General features: G+C 31.5%; 1 protein-coding gene across 1 annotated transcript; it reads left to right on the forward strand.

Annotated features, from left to right (window-relative positions):
• The first annotated feature begins 3894 nt into the window (after nt 1–3894).
• LOC130621167 (protein artichoke-like) lies at nt 3895–10328 on the forward strand. The gene is made up of 4 exons (XM_057436484.1): nt 3895–7594; nt 7673–7735; nt 8064–8144; nt 8275–10328. Exons 1-4 carry the CDS (start codon nt 4076–4078, stop codon nt 8383–8385), a joined length of 3774 nt encoding a protein of 1257 aa, XP_057292467.1. The 5' UTR covers nt 3895–4075; the 3' UTR covers nt 8386–10328.
• Nucleotides 10329–15222: the final 4894 nt, after the last annotated feature.

Raw genomic sequence — 15222 nt, forward strand, 5'->3', positions numbered from 1 at the left:
TAAACGGATTGATTAGTTGACGAAAACATAACAAAGCTGATATCAGCTATTATATCCATTTTCGCTAGAAATGGATATTATATTCATTTCATGAAGCCGTGCATATGGATATAATATCCATTTTGCATTATCGCTATTATATCCATTTTTCTTAGGTGACTATGTTGCATATAAACACACTATTTCGGCAGGAACAGGATAAGCTGAGCTCAGCCAAAATAGTCAGATTGTGTGAAAAAACTAGATTTAAAATCGCAAGATATTCAAATCATATTAGGTTTTCTTTACGTTGTCGTCACGCTGATATTAATCCCAGAGAACTACACTACAAGGTGAAAACGGAGAGAACTCTAAAAATACTACTCCGTGCAAGTCTTCCATTGTTGCAGAAGCGGATTTATCCTAATTATATGATAAGATAAAATTTGCGTAATACGGAAATATACGTGCGGTACTGTCAGGTGAACATTACGACGAAATGATAAAATTCACGATGGTAATTGTGAGAAAAAATGTGATTGTGCAAAATCAGACATCTTAAAAAGTTCTCGAATGTCAATAGACCCGTGGTTAATGAAAATATTTCCATTGATACATCGAAGTGGGTTAAAAGAAAACATTGTTTTAAAAGAATTATTGTCTAACTCCAACAAAGTTTACCAACTAAACAATTGTTGTAATTGTAAAACAGGTATTTAAATTATTGTCACAGGACGAAGCGGACACTTGCCGTGCGGAAATTAGCCTTTACGAAACACAAAAGTTTTAAAGACTAAACAGGAACGTATTACACTACCTCAATTGAGAAAAGAATAATTGCCTGGACAAAACTTTATATTTCTTTAATTAATTAAAATTTTATTATATATTCTATAAATTATAGGCTCCGTAGTGATGTGAGAACAAAAAGTGTTTTATGTAAACCTTACAGAAGGATTTGAGACTCTGTTTTGTTCTTATTTATCGTTCAATTTTAAGGTTCGTGTTCTGATATTATGAAAAAAAGTGTTAGATTTTTTATGTGTTGTGTTTTTTTATTGTAAATTTGCAGTTTTTTCATGTCTAAGATGATACTTCGTACTTATTATAGCCCCCGTACACATACGAAGATTTCATCACTTCGCTTGATGTACATGTCATTGTCATCTTCATCTTTTGGGGAAACTTTATTGTACTAAATATTAAAATAACTGTAATAAATAACATACATAAATCATTTTATTCGCAACATATACATCAGTTACTTTATAGCTCCAATGTACGTTAGACAGAAAGAAATGATGTGTGAATGTGTACAAAGATGTATAACCCTCTGTATCAACATCTCTGTTACTAGACTCGTGCAAACAATATATCTTGAATCACTTATACACGCGTAACATTGGTTAATTTATATGTTTTCAAAAATCAATTCAATGACTGTTTTAGATGTACTACGGCTTCCTTCTAGACATACGACTCATAAAACACAAGGCTAATTAGTTGAATGTTTTAATTTTAAATCTATTAATTCATTAATGAAAGGTCTAAACAATGCAATTACGTTTGTTTTCAGTAGCGTTGGATCCCCACAGTGGAATTCTCTCAAGGAGGCACATAAAAAAATGGGCACTTTGACTTGTCTCGGACAAATTTTTTTAAAAAACTCATGTATTTACATATCGATATATTCAACAGGTTTTCTCTCAGAGAATAAACAGTTCCGAAATTTAAAGTTACAGTGATTGTAAAATTAGATTTTAAATCCACTGTTTTGATATCTGATAGTCCAGGTTTTAAAATTTCCGCCCTTCCCCTGACGTTTTTTTTTCAATAACCCCTTAACGCTATGCTGCATGGCTATGATACTTACTGAGTTAAAATTTTATTTATTAGATTTAGGTAGGTCCCATGCCTTTCAGAGGCTTTGATATTGGCTATTACTCGGAACTACCCCTAAAAATCTCAATGAAACTCTTGTTAGGATTATCCTTAGAGCTTGAACCTTACAATACAACTTTGTTTTATCAAGTAGAATCATTTTCCATGTTTTGGACACGTGATTAATCCCATTTCCTGATTTTTTGGACTTTACTCGAAAATAAAAAAAAACCGGATTTTCGGGTAATTTTTGGCAACTTTTTATGCGATCTATGTAAAACCGGAAAATAGGTTAAATAACTTTTATGTAGCTTTCAGAAACTTCAAACAGAATGTAAAAATTCGATCTAGAACTAAAGTAATTAAATTTTAAGCAGATGATGGCATTTTGAACAAATTTCAAGCTTTTGATGACGTCACAGAAAATATGCTGACGCAAGCAAAAAATTATTGCCGCCATTTTGTTCCTTTTGTGACGTACTGTAAGTGTGCCAAGTTTGATTAAATTGAACAAGCCTATGAACAGTTATTGAGGGGGGTGGGAGGGGAGCGGCACCCCCTTTCTCCCGGTCATAATATGTTCGAAAAAACCCCGGACCGAATGGGGTTAAACTAGTTTCCCAACTACGTCAACGTTATCGAGTAAAAAGATTAAAAGGAAGCGGATTTTTTTCTCACAGTCTAATTAAATTGCTATGAGCAGATAGAAAGTAAAGTAGTTGAACTGTCAATGAATATAAAAAGCTGAAAGCTGACAGCTATGATCTATCCGTCAGACATGTTGTTTTGGTTAATTCAATGTCTTTATTGACAAAAATCGCTGGGATTTTCTACTCAATTAAATTGGTTCTTTAATTAACCAATCCTTCGCAAATCAAACAATAGGTTTTTTGCAAATGTTTACCAAAGTTTACAAAAGTTAGCGGATTTTTCTACATGCGCGCGCATGTTGGTAGGTAAAAAATAGGAATCAAAAAATTAAAGTAAAATCGAATTCGCAGATTATTTAGAAACACGAATTCCAAAAGGCGCTGAAATTAATTCTTTAACTACATCTTTCTCTTTTTTAAAAGGTTTTTCTTATTTTAAACAAATAGTTCTTTTTCTGAATGATTTTTATGAAATTTTATCTTATGGATATAACTCCTTGTTTGTCAGCAAATCTACAGTAACAAATTTGTTTTTTGAAAATATAACAGCAACAACAACAAAAACAAAAACAGCAAAAACAACAACCACAAAAACAACAACAACAACAACAAAAGAAAAAGCGAAAACTGAAACAACGATAAAAAAAAAAAAATATCAATTTAGAAAAAAGTTTCATCATTTTTATTCAGGATCATAAAAAAATCTTAAGAATTCACACTATTTTAATACAATAAAACCTTCTGCAATCTGTAATAGCTTTGTTAAAAATAGACAAAAGAATTAACTAATCTCCTATTGCCGCAATAAATTTTATTAAAAATGCTAAAACATATGACGGGGGTTACTTCAATTTACAAAGAACACTTCTTGATTTTCATTTTATTTAAGCGATCAAATTTTGACGCTTTATCATTTGGGGTAAGTACAAACCCAACGGTATGTCAAACAGCCTTATTTGACTAACGGAAACTGCGGATGGAACGTGTAAATTAGTTCTTCAGCAAAAGTAGTTGGATTTCAAAACAGAATGGTATTTTAGAAGAATTTCAAAACTTCTGATCATATGACAGTAAAAGTGCTGACATCAGCAAAAGTTTATTGACACCATTTTGTTCCCTTTTTGACTTACTACAAATGTGATAAGAACAATCCCACTTGGAAATTACCTACCAGAAGTTGTTAAAAATAAGACGGAATCAGGTTCCACTCCTACTCGCTCTTCGATGTATAGCCTAAAGTAATCCGTGTATTAAAGAATTAAAGAACGGAGTTTGTACTGTTATTAACCAATGGAAATTATTTATTGTGAAATATTATTTACAAGGAATTTTTACCCCCTAAATACACTCACCATGAATAATATTAATACCATGAATAGATTGTAAACTGCATAAAATCTTAAAGATAGTGTTTACCGTGCATTGCAGAAAAAACATTTTTTAACTTTATTTTGCTAAAAATTTGATACACAAAGTCTTTAATAATTATAGCTTAGAATTTTAAAGTTAATTTTTAAATAATTGTCGATTTTCTGGTTTGCATCGTCAAGAATTGATTGCAACCAATGATGTTATTCATTTTGTTATTGCTCGTTGGATATGGATATGGTGAAAAATGTGTTGCACCTCCAACTTGTCATTGTCCAACTGATACTCATATATATTGTCGAAGCCAAGCTTCAGAAATATTACCCATCATGACTAATTTTCAAGTTGAGGTCATGCTTCTGACTTATGAAAATGTAGGATTTATACCAGAGTATTATTTCCAACAATTTAGCAAGTTAAAATCACTTATCATTACTTTTGGAAAATTCGTGTATTTACCGCGTCATGCTTTATCAGGACTTTCTAACTTGGAAGAGTTGTATATACAAAATTCGCAACTTCATCATATTCATCCTTATGCGTTTACTGATTTAAAAAAATTGAGATATCTACATCTTGGAGGAAACAAACTTAGAAGCATACCACGAGAAGCGTTTAAAAATCTTTATTCTTTAAATAAATTATATTTACAGAACAATTTTCTTCACAGTCTCCACCTTGTGTTTCCCAAAAAATTTCTTACTCATCTCTTCTTATCCAACAACAGATTTCAAAATATGTCAAACATTTATTTTGAGGATTTAACTGGTGTGGGTAACTTTGATCTTTCCAATAATATGATAAAAGTGTTATCAAACAAAATGTTTAGAAAAATTCGAATCAGCAGTTTGGACATTTCTTATAATAAAATCAGGACGTTGGAAAAAGAAGCATTTGAAGGAGCAGTTAGTTTAGGCACATTAAATATGCGTCAAAACCGGATTAAAAGTATTGAACCAATGACTTTTAAATATACACCGTTAAGTTCTTTGTATTTGGACAATAACAAACTCAAAAATCTCGAAAGTTATAGTTTTTACGGTTTGTATAATTTAAAAAGCCTAACATTAAGTAACAACGAAATCTCTGCTATACAGAAAAATGCATTTAAAGGCGCAAGAGTAACTAAAGAACTATCCCTCGAAAAAAATTTCATTAAATTTATTTACCCTGGTACATTTTCAGGAATGTGCAACATGAAGACATTTAAACTCTCGTGGAACAATATTGAAAAAATAGAAAATGGAACATTTGAGGGATGTACAATACTTGAAAATTTACATTTGGAAAACAATAACATTTCAAAGATTGAAAGAAATGGCATTGCACCGGCGAAGAGTTTAAAAAACATTTATCTACAGAACAATAAACTTCAAAGTGTCGAACCGAATACTTTTAATTTACCTAAAGTTCTCAGTATTCATTTGGAGAACAACAAAATTGAAAAGATTTCCAGTACTGCGTTTAAAGACGCTTTTAACTTGAACGTTCTCTATATGCAAAATAATATGATCCCGATTATTTCAAGGAATATATTTGAAAATTCACAAAAACTAAAATTCATTTATCTTCAACAAAATCTAATATCCAGGTTGCCTTTAGAAATTTTCCAAACTCTACAACTCTTAAGAAGTGTAGACCTTTCCAACAACCAAATAACTAGAATTGATTTCCAAATTTTTGGTCAGTGCAGTAAAATTTTAGAAATAGGATTAAGCCATAATAAAATAGAAAAGGTTGCAAATTCCCTGCATTCGGAATTGCCACATTTAAGAACCATGAAGTTGCAAAACAATAAAATCAAATATTTTCCAAGTTTACTGTCCTTTCCATCCTTATCACATCTGGATTTGCATATGAATACAATTGCTGAACTACCATCAAATGTTTTTCTTCAACTACCAAAAGTAATTTACGTCGATTTAAGCAGTAACAAGATACAAGCATTGCCCTTCCAAGCATTTTATGGTGCAAAGATGCTGAAGACATTGTACTTACATGACAACAACATTTCCGAAGTAGGTAGCACAGTTTTTCCACAACTTCCAAATGTGACAGAAATAAACTTTAGCAGCAATATGATCAAGGTATTCGCAAGCGGCTTTTTGCAAAAGTTTAAGAATCTTCAAAAGTTGAATATTGGAAATAATAGAATTTCCAATATTCCCTCCGAAATGTTTAATGGCTTACATCGTCTGGAAATGTTAGATGTCAGTAACAATGAAATAAGGGATATTGACAAGAACTCATTTAGTGATTTGAAACTATTAAAACACCTGTATCTCAGCAACAACCATATTTACAATTTGTCGGCTGATCACTTCAAATATAATGAGTATTTAGAATCCATGAAACTGGATAGAAACATGCTCACACAAATATATAGAGAAACGTTCGGTCAGTTAAGAAACCTAATGAGCTTGGATCTCAGTGGAAACAAGTTAAAAAATTTGATTAAAATGTCACTTACTGGCTTGACAAAGTTGAAAACGTTTGATTTGAGTCAAAACATGCTTAATGGACTTCCAATCGGATTATTTGACAGCGCCAAATACGTGACGAAGTTACATCTAAACCATAATCAACTCGTAAGTTTACCGTTCTCCATTAAAATGTTAAAGGATTTGGAATATCTGGATTTAAGTCATAACTCATTGCGTGTACTAGAATCTGGTGTATTAAACGGATTGTCTGGCTTAAGATATCTTAATTTAGCAAGTAACATTATTGAAATGTTACCAGAAAATTTAGTGAATAAAAATTCCTCTTTATATGATTTAAATCTTAGTGGCAACAGAATAACTGAAATCAAAAAGTTTACAGGAATAAAAGTATTATTAAAGCTCAATCTAAAACACAATCGAATCATAAAGATACACCCTCATGTTTTTAAAGAAATAGTTAGGTTTGATTCGTTGGATGTATCCAATAATGAATTAAAAGAATTTATAAATGTCATGGCTTCAAATTCGAACTTAAAAAATTTAAATTTGGCAAACAACAAAATCGAGAATGTTGATTCTATAGGATTAAAGTATTTGCACAACTTGCGTGAAGTGTCGATCCGAGGAAATAATATTACCCATATTCCAAAAAATTCTTTTGGCAAATCTCTGAGAATCATTAATTTATCTGAAAATCGGGTTACGAATATCGAGAAAAGAGCTTTTGAAGAAACAGTCACAATTAAGGAGTTGTTATTGGCTAATAATTCCATCCAATCAATGGATCCTGACATAGCAGACTATCTTCAGAGTGTTCAGAAAATTGACATTCGATTTAATCACTTAAGTTGTAATTGCAAATTCGCTGAATTTGTAAAAAAATGCCCAACAGGAAGTGTCATACTCAGTAGATGTGTCAGTTCTATTTCGACCAATGGCTCATACAACTTTATTTTTGATGAAAACTATGGTAATGCTACATCAAACGGATGTGCTAAGTTGAACCCCTTCGATTCTAAAATGGAAAATGTGTGCAAAAATGGTGGTAGACGTGTGTTTGTAAATGGAAGATATTCCTGTGTGTGTACTGCCAACTTCAGCGGAAAGAATTGTGAAAAGAAAGAAAATGCGAATCAAATATACAACAAAGACACGAATGAAAAGAGCAATAAATGGATAATAATTGGATCAGCTTTAGCTTTGGGTTTTATCTTGTTGCTTCTTATTGTTGTTGTGATTATTAAAATATGTAGAAATTCTGCACCAGCCAAGGTTTGTATTCACATACTCAAACATTGGTTAAATCAGCTTAATGTTATAATGTGGAATAAATTCTCTTTTCTCTCATAGGACAAACAAGTAGCACAACTTTCCAAAAGCAACGAGTACAGCACTGATTATGGTAAAGAAATGGTAAGATGTTTTTGCACTGTAAATAAAATAAGAAATATTTTTATTATATCACACTCAGCATTACCTTCATAATCTTTACACGATCAATTAAGAAATGTAGCGCGTCCTCTCTAGAACGAGCAGTTGAGGAACAATAATTTAATCCTCCTTGAAGAGTTTTGACCTTTAACTTTACGTCAGTTATTTTAAATATTTTGCTGTATATGTTAAAATTAAAGTCCTTTTTCTGTCTAATATAAGTTAAAATTGCAAAGTAATTGATCGTTTAATCCATAAGACATGCACTAATCCATACATGGTACATAATCCAGCATATATACTTTTTCAGGAAGCTCGTACAAAAGACTGCGTTGGTACAGATATTGAAGGAAGAGAGTGCATAGAGACAGAAATGTATCTGGAATCAGAGGTATATCCAAGATTTTTACGCATTTGCACATATTGTTTTCTCTAATGTAACTTGAAATTGCAAAGTATCTAATCCTGAGACATTAACTAGATTTATGTATATAAGAAATTATAATGATTCTGATATTTAGTACAAAGAGCTCGAGCCAAAAGACGAAGATGACAATGCAAATGAAGCGATGGAATCTTCCCATAGGAACAATGAAGGATATGATAATTCGAATGAAGTCAAACCATCCTAAACATGAGAAAAAAACACAGTTATTTAATCTGCACGCTTTTTGTATGTGAGTCATTTTATGAGAACACTGCTCTTAGATTTTAAGAAGACATGAGAACAAAATAAAAACTTTACAAAGTCTGGGTTACAAATCCTTTATAAAAAAAGAATCATAATTTTGAAGAAAAATAAGAACAATCTAGGATTTAAATATCCTTATGATTCTCTCTCATCTACCATAACTGCATCAGCATGTGACGCGTGGCCATGTGGTTAACCCATGCCATGTGAGGGAAACTGAGTAAGTAATGCCGGTGTATACTTAATGTATGCATTACGAACACAGGATCCACATTGACAACTAAAGTGTCTATATCCTGTGAAAGTATTTGGAATAATATTAAGAATAACAACGCAATATTTTCAGACATGAATGAACACATTTTAGAGTAAAAAAATTATAAATAAGATCAAAACCAGGAAAATTTCTGAAGTTGGTTTCTTACGAATATATAACACATAAGAACAATATAAGAACATACAACGATGATATAGGCTTAAAAAATAGGAAAAAACTGTTGCTTATAAAAAAGCGTGTAATTTTATTTCATAAAGTAGTGCAGATGGAGGAGACACATTATTTGAGTAAGTACCATGTCATATGTTGAAAGTATGCACTAGGTCAATTACATTTGTTTGTGTTTTGTTTTATTATTATAATCAAAAAATGTATTTTTTTATAAACTTCGTATTTTTTTTATTTGTTTAAATTTTGGCATTTAAAATAATTTTTACTCACAGTGACACAAGAATCATAGTGTATGATGAATTGACAGCTTAACATATCAAAACAGAAACATCAAGGAAAACAACAAGTAGAAATCTCTCTTTTTTAACTAATTTTGTATGGTGCTCTCGTATAATGGTTTTATATAATAGCGTGTAGATTAAATAAGATATTATGTTAATCAAAAACTTTTTTGTTAATCAAAAACTTTTTTATTACTTCGAATTTTTTTTTGTTTGATTTTCGCAGTAATTTTTGCTCACAGTGGTACAAAAATCTTAGTGCATGATGAATTGACAGCTTAACATATCAAAACAGAAACATCAAGGCAAACGACAACTAAAAATCATTCCTATTTAATTAATTTTTTATGGTATATAATTGTATTTAATCGTATTTAACAAATTTCGTTTGGCATATAATCGTATTTAATTGTACTTACTTAATCTTGTTATTGTTAATTCATTTCTTTGTGAATGTTGCTTTTTAGGTAGAGCATTTCTTTTAAATTTACAATATAACTTTTATTATAAGTCAACTAACTTGTATTAAGTGCCCTGGACATTATGAAGTTACGTAAACCCTATCAAAATCTGATCTTTGTATCTTAATGTTCATATAAATAAAAATGACGTCATATCATATTGTTGTTTCTGCTCTATTATATTCATTTATATCTCTGATTTCTGACAGTCACCTTGACTACCAGCAAACTCTTTCATCCACACGTTACCGACTTGTCTATTTTACATTTTCAGATATTAATGTCAGATCATTTCATTAATTCTGGATGGTTGAAGCATGGTTAAAGCTGATTTTTTATATCAAAACCAACGAATATGCGCTTGAAACATTGCGACACTATTCTAGAACAATTAAAAAATAAATTTTTGTGAACATTATTTAAAATTACCTGCGAAAATTATTTGTTGATATGTCTATTTTTTAAATCAGAAAACTATTTTAAGATAAGCCGTGTTACATTATAATTTTCATTACTATCGTTTTCATTCCGTCCACTGCAAATTCTAATATGAAGTTAAAGGGGAGTGTCTACTCACTGTGGGAGTGAGTGGAGTGATGTTTACTACAATCAATTTCATAATAGTTTTGTAAAAATCACTCTCCCCCCCACTCTTCCGTTTTTCCAATAATTTATGAACATGATTGTAGAGGTTTTACATAATCACAACATAACACACCACAATGTAAGAAAATAATGGAACTCTGCTATCCAAGAAAAAAACAGTGATGAATTTAAGAAAATTGTGTCTTTGATAACGATGTACTGTTTGCAAATCTTGATTATTATAGACTAGTCGTTAGTCCTTCAAAATGTCCATTGATAACATTTAGATAGAGAATGCATAATAACAGTATCATCTTCAACGCTAAACTTTGCTCGTTAAACAATCTTTAACGAAATAAGACATTACTTTACGCGTAATTGTTTGTGCTTGTATTTATTTTCAGAGGAGTCGTGGCAACAGACGGGATTTGAAACCACTTTAAAAGAAATCAGAATAGTTGTTTAAATTAATTTACATTTCCAAAAGCTCGGGATAACATATTTTCCGTCACCCGCTCTTGTAGGGTATTTTTTATTTACTGAAGTTTACTGACATAGAAAAAAACAACATCAGCAAAGTCATTTCGACTTTTAACTATATGAGAAACATGATGTTCTTTTCCTCGAAAATTAAGGGACCGATCTAACAGAAATGTAAATTCACTTTTTATTCATGTGGGGCACACTACCTAGTCCATTTTTCATAGTTATTTAAAACAAACGGTTTGACAAAGGACAACTTTCGTCAAGTCACGAAACCTTTATTAGGTATCCGAACTTCAATTTGAATTATTATTCAACATCAGATATCTTCTCATTGCTTTCTCCTATGCGAACGTTTCAGTGCTTTCATAATTCTGTCTTTGATAATGCTTTTGTTTTTGTACAATACATGCTCTGTACATGCTTACTTATTATTTTCAGTTTTATTCTAAAGATTCTGTATACTGTATTCTGTTACTATTTCTAAAAAAGTAATTCAAGCTTTTTGGAAACTGTCGGTAACGCCGTAGATCATAATTTTAGTCACTTGACTACTCGTCTTCTACCATTTAAACGAAGTTTACAAAAATGCTGTTACTGCTAACACTTTCGTGAGTCGAAACAAAAATTCTGTAAAAATTCCTTGTTATCTTCCTTTAATACAATGTTGCAAAATGCAGTTAGTTAGTTATTATTATGGCAGTTATCTTAGATTTTAGGATTTAGAAATATATTTAGAGATATATTTAGAAAGTATTTTTAGTAGATTTCAGGGTTCAGAAATCTATATTATTTTATCACACGCTTAAAATTTGTTTTCTGACTGCCACAAAATAAGTTTTGCTCGCCTCTCCTTAGGTTTTTTAAAGGTTAATGTCTTTATCTGTCTATATAACCATATAAGGAAATATTTGACAGGCGACTGTGTGTATTTAGTGCAACCAGGTTGCTTCACAAAACAAATTTTAACAAGAATAATAATCAATAATAATTTCAGATCAAGTTGCATTATTAAAGTTTGTCTCATTTAACCGTATTTCCAACAAGACATATTATGTGAACAAACCATGCTGTGTTTTTTAATAAGTGAGCTGAATTTTTTGTTTACGTTCAGTTAGGCAGCTAGCAAGCTGGCGAAGTGAACTTTAGAAATAACGTTGACTCAACCTCGTACACAGTATTATATAACGTACAAAGTTGGTAAGAATCAGAAAAGTTGAAGTTAAGTAGGAGAATGAACGTTACTCCCACCTCGAACACAGAGTCTGAAATTTTAAGCTGTAGATGTTGGTACATCCATTAGGTGAAGATAAAACATTCTAAAAATATAATATTTGCTCATTTAATGTATTTTACAATATTCAGATACTTTACTGAACAAAATTATTCGCCACCTAATTTTAGGTGCAAAAATTGTGATGACCATCTTACAAAATCGCCCGTGTTCGTACAAGCGCCAAAATTGACTAACTTAGTGGACTAGGTTAATTTCATACGGAACATACAAGGCTTTGCGAAGAGTACGCTCCTTTATGCTGGAGTTTGCAGAGTCTCTGTTTCAAATCTACGCGCTGCTCACCTAAATGTAAGTTCTCCAAGGTTTTGCCGTCCAGTTTGTATGTGACACCAGAGGCTACACCAGAGAAATACATCCAGAGATAGTCTTGCTCCGCTCGATTGGCCTCTTTTACCAGGAGAGTAGTGGAAATAGTAAAGCTGAAACCGACATAACCTTCGAAGTCCGGCACGTGTGCAATCCATTATTCTTTGAAGCATATGATTCACTTAAGCAACTCAGGCAACCTGATAAATCCAATATATCTAAACTTATATCCGTTTTCATAACCTACAGATGTGAGTACGAATGTTCATATATGGTTATTTAAATAATTTTTCTGTTTTTAAAAGTGCAGTTAAAAAATTTTCTCTGCGTGTTTTATTTCATAGTTACTACACTGGTTTCGAACGTGTTATTTTGGAACATCTGGATTGTTTTTTCTAAAACATAACGTTATGGCCCAAATTTAATTATAATTATTTCTTAGCGAAAGTTAAGAATTTTTTTTCAAGATACGCACAACTTTTTCGACGACAAAGAGTTAAACAATACACATTCTTTTAAAAATAACAAAAAATAACAAAAAACATTTTAATACCACACCATAGTTTATTCGGGATGAAAGTGAAAATAATATTTTCTGGTCATGTGGTTCGAGTTATTAGGCATAACATTCACTAACACAGAAATTCTATTTTCAGCTATTAATAAATATTTCCCTTTCAGGTGACCATCAATTTGCAAGTAATATTATAACTGCGATCGTCACATTGGTTATCTCACTGATTTTATATACAATCATTTTTGTCATTTTCAAACATAAAGGTTATTATTATATACCCGTAAGCAAAAACAGCCATTGAATAAATAATCGTATTCCACCCGTATTATTCAATGCTTGTGACGTAACAATAGTTTTGACAAAACATTCGTAAACGCATGTTTTGATTTTATCCTTTCCGCCTCATTAATTTTTATCGTAATTAACTGTGATTGGTTGTTTCTTAGTGGTCCGTTTTCTGATTGGTCGATTTCCAAACACGTGAAATGGCGGGAACTTTTTTGTCGAGAAAATTCTTTTTACAAAAACATCAAAACAAAGAAATCAAAACAAAAATGAATCGCTTCGGGGACATAGATGATGCACTATAAAATGAAACGAAAAGAAAACAAACACAAAACAAAATAAGTAATATTAATTATAACAATCTCTTTTGGGTATATAATAAAACATATATACAATAGGTAAACATAGGTTATTGGATTTATTAACGCTCAGTGATACAATGAATTCTAACCGAATAAGTGGATAGACACTTAGGGGGATGCGTGACAGAGAAAACCCTATGCTTTTATCTTCTCTTTTTTGTCATAAATACTTTAATGGAATCAGGAAAAATATGACTTCATGCTTATCCCTCATTCCCAGAGCTCTGAGGACAAGATTGTTACAGCATCTATCAAGAAAACTTCCACCATAATCTCCTGTGCTTTTTAGAGGGTAGTTGTAGCGCAGAATAATGTCAATAGACCTTCATAAAAGGTGGATAGCGGTGAAAATTCACTAAAAATGGAAAAGAGCACCTCTTATATTCAAGCACGGGGGAGAACATATTAAATGACTACTGGCGTGGCTATTTCTGGGGTGGTTAACAGAACTTACGCGTCCATCCATTACTTTCTATTCCGCCTCGCGTCTTTCTATTACGCGGCCATCTATTGCCCTTCTGTACCGACGCAATTTACATTTCATCTGGACACTCTACGGCGCAACACGACACCCTATGGCGTGACTTTTGTCCAGTACATGACTTTATAACAAAAAGCATTGACTGGTGGGTAGTTTAAGACTAATGTCTCATACAATATGACAATATGACAATATGACGTCTCAATATGACGTCTCATACAATATGACGTCTGAAATAAATGCCATAATGTCTGTACCGTGCGATAACTAGTATTTATCTCCTAAAAGGTTTCAAAATCCATTTTAAATGCAAAAAAAAAATTCTCGGTAAACTGTTCTCATCGGAATAAGAAACCTACCGCCATTTCATCTAAATTTGTTACTATGACAGTAACTTAATAACCGATATAATTAATTTTAATTTGTTGCTTGTGTTTCTCTGTGAAAATTTAATACGCTTTGAGATAAACACTTCAAGAATTTTAGATTTAAGTAAACATAGTGCTTGATGTTATTGAAGACAAGTTGTTTACAATTGCATCGTATTTTTAGTATGTTATTTAGATATGCAGTGTGCTAATATAATATAGTAAGTGTATAGCTATTTTGTCTAGTCATGTAACTTTTGTAAGGCTTTACATAAGAAAGGGTGATAGATAATTTTTCGTAAAAAAGGTATGTACATATTTTAAAACTACGTTGGAATTTCAGGTTAAAAACAATAGGTCCGTTGTTTTAAAAAAGCGTTTAGTATATTATACGATAGGAATGATTTTATAGCTAGGAAGTCCAGGGCTATTCTTGATTCTAATATTTCTGTTTTGTGTACAAAAAAGCCTCGCAAATTGTACAATCTGCACGCTCTGATTGCTCGAGAACGTTGATAATTATGTCAAAAAACAAGGATTGCCAACATAAGACAAATCATACAATTAGTTTTATTAAAAACATTTGTCCATTGCCGTAGAGAGATATTTTGTTTGTTTTGTTTTGTTCTTTGTTTGTGCGCACTGAGATGAGTTCTCTATTCCTACCTCCATGTTGTGGACAAGAAGAAATGCATTTGTGATTGAAAGTATATGGAGGCCTATCCGTTACATGACTTTGAACAGCACCTTTAGAAACCCCTTAACATACTTTCAACTTTCAGTTTAAACAGAAGTGACAGTAGCTGCGTATAGGACTCGTCTTGCAATGTTTACTCCCACATATCTTGAAGCTGACCAAATCTTTACAATATTATTAGATCTCTCTGTTTTCTGATGAATAAGA

Source organism: Hydractinia symbiolongicarpus, chromosome 12, assembly GCF_029227915.1.
Source record: "Hydractinia symbiolongicarpus strain clone_291-10 chromosome 12, HSymV2.1, whole genome shotgun sequence".
Taxonomy (NCBI): domain Eukaryota; kingdom Metazoa; phylum Cnidaria; class Hydrozoa; order Anthoathecata; family Hydractiniidae; genus Hydractinia; species Hydractinia symbiolongicarpus.

Bases quoted from the DNA above. Each gene is read 5' to 3' on its own strand.
- LOC130621167 (XM_057436484.1), top strand. From the start codon at position 4,076: ATGATGTTATTCATTTTGTTATTGCTCGTTGGATATGGATATGGTGAA. The intron at 7,595-7,672 runs GTTTGTATTCAC...TTTCTCTCATAG, and splicing joins GAAATTCTGCACCAGCCAAG to GACAAACAAGTAGCACAACT. The intron at 7,736-8,063 runs GTAAGATGTTTT...ATACTTTTTCAG, and splicing joins CTGATTATGGTAAAGAAATG to GAAGCTCGTACAAAAGACTG.